This window comes from Olea europaea, unplaced genomic scaffold (assembly GCF_002742605.1).
Source record: "Olea europaea var. sylvestris unplaced genomic scaffold, O_europaea_v1 scaffold992, whole genome shotgun sequence".
Classification (NCBI taxonomy): Eukaryota; Viridiplantae; Streptophyta; class Magnoliopsida; order Lamiales; family Oleaceae; genus Olea; species Olea europaea.
Genome location: NW_019268432.1, coordinates 227,725 through 237,590, shown reverse-complemented (window position 1 = coordinate 237,590; position 9,866 = coordinate 227,725). Strand labels below are relative to the sequence as shown.

The 9,866-nt window shown below is 33.8% G+C and overlaps 1 protein-coding gene across 1 annotated transcript; it reads left to right on the top strand.

The window, feature by feature from the left end:
- The first annotated feature begins 3,838 nt into the window (after positions 1–3,838).
- On the top strand, positions 3,839–8,812 carry LOC111392882 (protein NRT1/ PTR FAMILY 3.1-like). Its single transcript, XM_023018289.1, has 4 exons — positions 3,839–3,996; positions 6,086–6,303; positions 6,610–7,169; positions 7,662–8,812. The coding sequence occupies exons 1-4, from the start codon at positions 3,867–3,869 to the stop codon at positions 8,593–8,595; spliced, it is 1,842 nt and encodes a 613-aa protein (XP_022874057.1). The 5' UTR covers positions 3,839–3,866; the 3' UTR covers positions 8,596–8,812.
- Positions 8,813–9,866: the final 1,054 nt, after the last annotated feature.

The window sequence follows — 9,866 nt, the reverse complement described above, 5'->3', positions numbered from 1 at the left end:
ATACTTAGCTGAGTTTGTAACCATGATGAAATATCTTTAGGCCATGGTGTTACATAGAAGGTAGATATGTTGGTCCATTGACAGCAACTTTCTTATTATTTCTTCTTATTGTGAAACGTTTCAGTAATTTGTATATTTATATCTTCATTTTTCTGTACAGTTAATTGTTCTTTATGCTATTGTATATTTGATCTATTCAATTTCCTCTTCCATGGAGATTCCGAGTGTCGTGAACAAGTTGATATTACTTTGACAGATATGATCTCCTGCCCACTATGACGTGGCAATGTCCCCACGGTGAAAACTATTTTTACTTTTCTAAAAGTTATCCCACACCAAGTTATTCAGTTTTCTCGTTTACTAGAGGTAAAACACCATTATCCTCGTATTTTTTGGTCCACAGCTACTACCTCTTATGGAACTTGCACTGTCTAAAAAAATAAACAATTTCAATAATAAAAATTTTTAAAGCTGGATCCAACTTTAGTTTCAAGAACTATGATTGATTGTACCTATTGTGTTGACATTCAAAGGAGAACAAGAATATGGATTTTTTTATTTTTTCCCCGGGGGGGAGGGGTGGGGGGTGGGGATTATCTAAAGTAGGCACGGACTTATTGAAAAATTTTGTCATTTTGATCCATACAAAGATATGGTTCTTGTCCTATATTTTAATTAATTAGTAACGTGTATGTAAGCAAATATGTCAGCAGAAGTAACCATTTTCTCCAACTTACCCCTTAATTATATATAAAGTCGTACTAAATATCCCATAAAATGTGACAATTAAAAAATCTTCGAGGTCGGTTTAATACTAATAAGGGAGTATACGTGTTATTCAAAATAAGCATTTAATTCGAGGTAAAATATTAGCTTTGTAATCATTAAATGCAAAAGGGATAGAGTTTTGCGTGATGTCCAGAGTCACATGGCCCTGGACGTTCAGAGGTGCCATTTGTGCACGCCCCGAGTCACATGGCCCTAGACAGAGGGCTTTGCCCAAAAGGGATATTGTTTCTCGAAATTTGTTATTCGTACACTGATTTTTGATACTTTAGTTGACATTTGCATTGTTGTCAAGTGCCAATTGAATGAAAAAATTGTTTGAAATCTAAACTGTCCAATAGAATAATGACACGTGATAAAGTGTAAATTAAAGTATATATCATAGTGTACATGTAACAATGTTCTTGTTTCTCTTCAAATGTATACATTATTGACACGTTTGATGGAACGTGAGAGACGCTTCTTATAATTTTATAGAGTTTTATCAAAATTAACTTATCGAATTATCTTATATTTAATGACTTGATAACTCAATCATTATGACTACTTTTATTATACTCTTTCGTTTTCTCCAAATCTATTCCCCCTATTTTTTACTTGTATTCGTGGACCTAACATGAATTATTTAGAACCACAATTATTTATTAATTACTATCTAATTTGTTTCATTAATGCATGATTAGTATTTCTGCTTTAGGGCGATTGACTATACTGTTCCTTTGGTGATTATGACAGCATTTAGAGGTGGATTAAATTCTCACCTATGTCGTAGAAATTATTGAACGAGGGAGGCCGTTTATTAGTGTAAATAATTAAAAATAATTATTTAAATTTATTACCACTTAAGTAGGTACTTTATTAAAAATATGATTCGTGAATAATCTTCGTAAATAGCTCGGAGACCTTTTGAATTAAAAAAATTTGCATGCTCATAAGTGTCTTCAATAATATCATGTCAAAATTCAAGTCGTAAAAAATGGGAAAATATTCATTAAATCTCATCAAATTAAATTAAAATTTTATCTCTAATATTTTCAACCACGCAATTTTCAATAAAATAATATTACACGTAAATCGAAAACTTTTCATTCTTTTACGACCATCTATTTTGGAAAAAAAAAAAAAAAAAACATTGTTCCCCTATTATAATAAAATATAATGAGGGCCAAACAGGGTATATTTCATCTCCCACACGAGACAAATTAACAAGTGTTTCACTCGTTAATGTTAAAATCCAGCAATTTATCTAGAATTCCCTTGAACGCAAATTAGATATTTGAAGTCAATAGGCTGCTGCACAGCAGTACCACAATAATGTAGTTTATTATTATTATTATTATTTTGATATTCAGGTATCCACCTTACAGTGACTAAATCTTGGAGTCTACACCTTGGCCCCTCAAGTTGCAGACACGTTAAATCGCAGGTTGTGCCCCAAACTGACCAGTGCTCAAGAGCCCCCCCAATTGATCTGCCAAAGTGCCAAGTAAGTCGTTTCCCATCTTTGCACTTTCCCTTCCAGTAGAGCTCCTGCCTTTCAGGATAAATCCTGCCTTCCAGGAGAATATCTGCCTTCTAAGAGCCTTCCAGGAATTGAACTCACGACTTCTGATCTGCCAGTCTTGAAGCGCTCTCATCTTTGCCAATTGGGATGTGCCTTGGGGTGCAAGAATGTAGTTTATTTTTATCGTATTAATTACTCTCTCAGTTGAAAATTCAAAATAGACGTATCATCTTATAATATTCTTTCGAAAATAATAGACCTATGCCGTCACAAAGAAGCATAATGTAATTTGTGGGTCACGATAAATTTTAAAAATTTGAAGACATGGAAATGTGCACAAAATTTTGTAAGTTACCATCTTTCTATTGATGTACTAGAGAAATGTCATTGCATGTCGTTGTGCAAGTTGTTAAGATATAATTACTTTATTCTAGTAAGAACTCATTGTATTTTTAATTTAAACTTTCCATCCAATAAAAAAGTAGATAGAGTTCCACCAAAATGCTTTGGTGTTTGACTCTTTGCTTCATTCCATTTTTCGCCGTGGTAAAATCCACGAGAATGGAATGTTACCCTTTCACAAAATCAAGTTTTTTGGGTTCACCGTTATTGAAAGGGAGAGAACTCCATTTTCCTCCTCTTGTTTTTATTTATTTATTTTTTGTATACCAAAATATATGCAAAAATCAATTTATTTATTTATTTTTCTACACAATTTAAATTTTTTTAACACAAGCTAATATAATATTGTATGATACACATATATTAAAATGAATAAAGGCAGGGGTAGACCCACAAAGGGATGAGTGGGGTCGGCCGCCCTGACTAAATTTTCAAAAACTTTCGATTGAACCTTTTTAAATTTAAATTTTTAGATTTTTTTTTTATTTCTTTCACAATTTATTTTAGTCTATTTTCTGTTTCGCCCTCACTGAACTATAATTCTGGGTCCGCCCTTGAATAAAGGAGCAAAAATATAACCTATGCGAAATTGGTTCTAATTATGATGGTAGTGGACACATTCTCCTCCTTGAACTTACCCTAAAAGATCCTTTGACATGTGAGACTCTACCTTAATAAAATTATATAAAAGAAAAAAGAGTTAAAATCTCGATCGTTTGTCAGTCTATATACAAAAAATAAATTTCCGTATCTCAATAATATTAACTAAAAAATCTTACCCTACCCATCCCCCCTCTCCCCCGCCACACATACACAAAGGATCCTTCCCTTGATTAATTTCTTAGCCGACGTTTGATGGGGATTAAAATAGGTTTTTAGCAAATTTTGATAAAATTTAATGAAATGTGTAGTTGAAAGTTGTAGATCCCATGAAATATATTGTTAAAATTAATTGTTGACTTTGACTTAAATTAAAATTTTGAGTTTAATCCCCGAACAATCGTTGAATAAAGACAATTTGAGCAATAAATGTATGGTGTACTAAGAGACAATTCATCACATGACAATCATGTCACTCTTTTCGTCCCCACCCTCTGAATTTCCGCTCATTACCTATATATAAATACTGCTCTTTCTGGGCATTGCTTCTCAATTCTTACACTAGAAACTGAAAATGGAGAAGGAAAATATTGAGTTACAGAAGAAGAATGTGGCTGAAAATGGGGAGGAAGAGAAGAAGACTGATGTAATTACTTCCAAAACTAAAAAGCTTGGAGGTGTTAGAACAATGCCATTCATTCTTGGTAAGTTCACAAGATATCTCAACACACATACACACTAAATTTGTCTACCTTTGAGTTTTCCTTAGCGTGTTATTGTTTGGTATGGTCGACTCAACATGAAAAGTGTCGAACTTTGATGAAGCATTAATCACAAATGCTTCTTAACTTGTGAGTTTTCCATTTACGAGCTTTAGTGTTTTACATTTACAATACTGTTTGGTATATTCGACTGAACATGAAAAGTGTCAATTTAACTAAATAATTTTCCGTGTTTTATACTCACATCATCACTTGATACGTTGGATTGATTTTGGTCCGGGCATGTGCTTCCCTTCACCATCACCATCACCATCACCATCAGAATGGTCTACAAGATTCATAACTACTCTATTGTAACACAAGATTCCCCTTTTATATGGAAAAAGCCCCACGAAATTTGTTAATAAGTGATTGTTCGATAATGGGCAAGGAATACCCGTCTTGAATGCTAAAATTACACATTGAACTTTTGTAGCCCATATGATATATTCGTAACAATGAATGAAAGCAAAAAATTCGAAATTAAACCTCCCTTTTGTTTTGTGACTGGAAGGTTTCCTCTTTGGAAAATAATGCCTTTTTTTCCTTTTTCTTTTTCTCTTTTGGTTGACCTTACATGAAAAGGTCATTGACGATTAAAAATAGATAGCTGTCCGATTAATGTGAAGTGAAGGTCACTGACGATTAAAAATAGATAGCTGTCCGATTAAACTTGGGATAAGCTTTGATACGAAATGGCGTTTTTTTCCAAGCACATCTAGCGCACAGAACACAAAGTAAGCCTAAATGTTGTCATTTTTATGCTACATAGGATTCCAATAATAAATACAAGAATTGCACGAGGATTTATAGTGCTTGCTTGGAATTACTTAAAAAGTTGTTAAAAAATTATGTTAAAATTAATTATTAATTTTAACTATATATTTTATAGTATTCATAATTTATATTAACTTTATACTCGTATATTTTATCAAAATTTGCTAAAATTTTATTAAAAAACTTTGCATGTAACCCCATATGATTATTTTATTTTATTTTTTCGAATGCTGATGTTATGTCACGAATATAAAACGAATTCTTTGTCACTTATTTGTTCAAATAATCATTAATTATTTAATATTAGCTGAATGCTGCAATAGTAACATTCTATAAATGACATTTTCTGTTCATAAGTTAAATGATGGTTGTTATTATATAAATTACTTGATGTAGGACATGAACAATGCTTTATTTGGCTGGTCTTGTTAGAAGTTAACTACATTGTTCTTGTTATTTGGAGCCACTTCCATCGGTATTAATTAGAAATATATCTTTGTAATAATCAACACGTTATCTCCAGGTTGATGTTAATATGTATAATGGTTCGGGATTAATTTTTCTAGTTCTTTCAAGTTTAATATGGTTCGGGAAGACAATAACGTTACTCAAGAATAAACTTCACAGGATAGTCTATATGAATGAATTTGAAACCACGGTCGAGCTGATGGAATTACGACGTTTCAATTATTAAGATTTAGAGTTCCATCTTAGAAGATCAATCTTATTAAGATGAGTAACTCAAGTCCTTATAAGTTGGTCTATATTTTGATAATTAGTTAATGTGAGATTTATTCTTTAACATGCCCTGTAAGACGATTACTTATTTGAGTTGGCCAATTTTGAAATCCTTGTGTTCATTTTTAAGTTTTAATCAGATTGAATAGCTCGTTGGAGTTTAATGAACTTTGATAACATATTAAAACTGAGGTTTCATTTAAAAGAAAATCAACTTTATTAAGAGAAGTAGTCATAGATTTTATATGTTGGTTTATATTTCGGTAACTATTTGATATGAAATTTATCCCTTAAGATTAGTGATTTCGTACCAGATATGTTCGACGAAATGCCTAATCGTAACATAGATCAGTGAAATTTGATTCTAAGCAATATAATCTGCATGTCAAAAGGTTATGTTACTTGACGCTGGGAGTAGATTTATTAGTTTTGTGTTGATCTTTTGCAATTGCAAAGCTTACCTTGCATAATAAATCCTTTTATATGATGGATTTAAAATAAATGCCCATTTTTGCAGCAAATGAAGTATGCGACAGATTTGCTAGCGCTGGTTTTCATGCAAACATGATTTCATACCTCACTCAAGTGCTGAACTTGCCTAATGTCAAAGCATCCAACACTCTCAGCAATTTTGCTGGAACCTCAAGCTTCACCCCGCTAATCGGTGCTTTCTTTGCCGACTCTTTCGCTGGACGGTATTGGACAATTGTAGTTGGTTCCATCATCTATGTGCTGGTTTGTCACTTCCTCTCTCTGTTCTGAAAAACAAAAAATCGCAGATGATGATAATATGTAGTAATGTGGATTCTTCATTTCGACATGAGTTCTGAAAAAGTTCCATTCTTTTTAATTTTTTCTATGTGTTTATGGATCCCCAAAACTGAATTCAACCTTTGGATGTTTATTTCGCACGTCTCAAATCCACAGTGGGACCTAAGAAGCTCACAAGCATGCACGCGTTTGAAGTTAAAGATATTCGTCTCAAGTGTTTTTTGGATTACTAGAATGCAATATCATATTTCCGAACAACATATGTAACAGGGAATGATTTGCATCACTACATCTGCTTTCCTGCCTCGACTCCATCCTCCGCCGTGTCCAACTCAGGTGAACTGCAAGGAGGCTTCCAATCTACAGCTATGCATTCTCTATATTTCTCTTCTCTTGACGTCGTTGGGTACTGGTGGAATAAGGCCTTGTGTTGTTACATTCGCTGCTGACCAGTTCGATATGAACAAATCAAAAACCGAGATTAAAACTTGGAATTTCTTCAATTGGTACTATTTCTGTATGGGAATGGCCTCTTTGGCTGCTCTAACAATTGTGGTTTATATCCAAGACAATGTGAGCTGGGGTTGGGGTCTTGGAATTCCAACAATTGCCATGGGCTTCTCTATTATAGTTTTTATTTTAGGCTCTCCTTTGTATAGGAACGTAAAGATAGGAGGTAGTCCATTCGTTCGAGTGACACAGGTAATTGTTGCAGCTGTGAAGAAAAGGAAGGTTGTTGCTCCGACTGATCATCGTGTCCTGTATGAAAACAGAGAACTTGATGCTGATATTTCTTCCAATGGGAGGCTTCTGCACTCGAACCAATTCAAGTAAGTAATAACATAAATTTCATTCGAAGTAATGTTGCTTAGCACCACTGGTGTTAAAATACCAATTTAGGTGGCACTAATGTGGCATTAAATAAGAAGATCAAAGCTACTTTGTCTTTCATTTTGGACATCTTCGTTGACATTCCATGATGTGTAAGAAATTTGGCCATTGATTTGATTAAGTGTTGTTCAAATCAGTGGCCATATTGCCTGCCATATCATGGAATCTCAACAAAAGTGTCAGTGTAGCAAAAGTGAAAAAAGATGTACAATTTTTAATTGCACCTCTCATCGAGCTTATCGCATCACGCCCGTTGTAGTACCACTGGTGCTAGATAGTATTATTCTTTCACCTGGGCAAGCAACCAAATTTAGATTGCGAAACTAAAAGCTATACAAGATACCTATTAGAAGTCAGTTATTATTGTTGCTTTTCCATGACCTGAATATTTTGATGATCTTATATATTTCTTGATATGATGCTGTCTGAAGATGGTTAGATCGTGCGGCTATAGTAGCTGATTCTGACGTGAATGAGTTGTCTCAACCAAATCTATGGAGGCTAGCCACTGTCCACAGAGTTGAAGAGCTGAAGGCAATTATCAGAATGTTGCCTATTTGGGCAGCAGCGATATTGCTGGTCACTTCACACTCTCATCTCAACAGTTTTACCATCCAACAAGCGCGAAGCATGGACCGTAGACTGTCCCGTTCCTTTGAGATACCTCCGGCTAGCATGACCATTTTCAGTACTCTTACTCTGCTAATTGGCCTTCCTTTATATGAGCGCGTGTTCGTCCCCTTTGCTCGTAAGTTCACAGGAAATCCCAGTGGCATCACATGCCTGCAACGAATGGGAGTCGGGTATTTCATTGGCATTTTTGCTACTATCGCTGCAGCACTTATTGAGATCAAACGAAAAGCAGCTGCAGCAGATCATAACCTTCTGGATAAACCGACTGCCATTATTCCCATTAGTGCTTTCTGGTTGCTTCCACAGTACTGCCTTCATGGAATAGCTGAAGTTTTCATGTCCGTTGGTCACTTGGAATTCCTTTATGATCAATCCCCAGAAAGCATGAGAAGCACTGCTGCTGCACTCTACTGGATAGCTATAGCAATTGGAAACTATATAAGCACAATCATGGTGTCCTCAGTTCACAAGTATACTGGTGAGGAAAGGAACTGGCTAGCTGACCGTAATCTTAATCGGGGAAGGTTGGAGAATTATTATTGGCTTGTGACAGTAGTACAAGTGGTAAATTTGATATATTATGTCATATGTGCCTCGTTTTACACGTCTAAGCCGATAGAGGTGCTGAATGAAACTGAAAGCAGGGAAGAAGATATTGAGTGTTTTGACAATACAAAACCACTGCTAAATGATTCTGAAGTAGATAAGGAAGTAGAGCTAGCGAGAAATTAGACCAAACTGACATCTTTAGTTGGGTAGACTGGATGTGACTCATCAGTATTTAGAATGAAAAACTAATCCTTCCATTCAGAACTGCTTAGTAAACATTCGAGTTAGGATTGTTGACGAGAGTTTTTTTGTGGAATCCAAAGGCCCCCAATATAGAGAACATATTTGGGCACTTACTCTAGTGTGGAGCAAGCAATTCATGTGATGATTGTAAGTGTTATGTTCTAAGTCCAATCAATTTTGGATATAAACACTTTTAATAATTGATGTAATTTTTTGACGGATTTATTAATTAATTAAAACTCAATTAAATTAAATAATGGAGTCTGCAAATTTAAGTTTTTGTAATTTGTTAATCAGAAGGAGTTATGATTGTGAGATATAAATTATATATGACTAAATTTTAAGTTATCCGTAGTCATAAGTAATAATGTGATACGGATATCGTTATTACGGATAGACTATCATGTGTGACATTTCTTACTTATAAAGTATGTAGCTGATTTTACTGACTAAAGTGTAGTGATATTTAAATAAACAAGTAAATGTTTTATTATAGAAAAAAATACTAGGGACTCACTGGGGAGATTCCACATGGATAATTATCTGAGTGCAGTGATTAATCTCTAATGTCCAGTAGTAAAATTTGTCCTTTGCTTGAGCTCATCATAGTGTCTTATATGAGAACAGTAATACTTTGATGATGTTGGATTTGCTTTGTCAAGGGTCCTAATACAACATCGTTTAAGTATGTTAAGAATCATACGAAAGTTGTGAATGATCAATAAATGATTTGTCATTCTTAGATAGTAACAGATTATGATTTACTTTTCATTTAATTAAGTTAATAATGAAATCCTTAATCAAGGTGTACTTATAAGTAGAAAATGAGTTTTCGATTTATATTGACTTAGCCCTTGTTTGAGCCTCACTTTTCTAAAAATGTATTTTTTCAAAACTCATTTTCAATCACACGTTCTCCAATAAAATAATATTACACACAAGTCTAAAACATTTTCTTAATTTTTAACTACACATTTTCAATCAATCTACCATTCCAAAATATATTATTTCCCTAAAATAGGGCTCAAAGAAGGGCTTAGTAGTAGAATGAAAGATATGATCAATAATTGAGATTGACATATATTCATATTTTATTATTGATTGGATCATATTAACGAAAGGGATTATAGTTTCATAGTAAACGAACAAATTTGATTTTGTCATACTATGCGATATTTTTGTCACATGTATTGTCCTAACACATTGTTAGA

Excerpts from the sequence above, each read along its gene's own strand:
- LOC111392882 (XM_023018289.1), top strand. The coding sequence starts at position 3,867 with ATGGAGAAGGAAAATATTGAGTTACAGAAGAAGAATGTGGCTGAAAAT. Across the intron at positions 3,997-6,085 it reads AACAATGCCATTCATTCTTG|CAAATGAAGTATGCGACAGA; the intron begins GTAAGTTCACAA and ends CCATTTTTGCAG. Across the intron at positions 6,304-6,609 it reads GTTCCATCATCTATGTGCTG|GGAATGATTTGCATCACTAC; the intron begins GTTTGTCACTTC and ends CATATGTAACAG.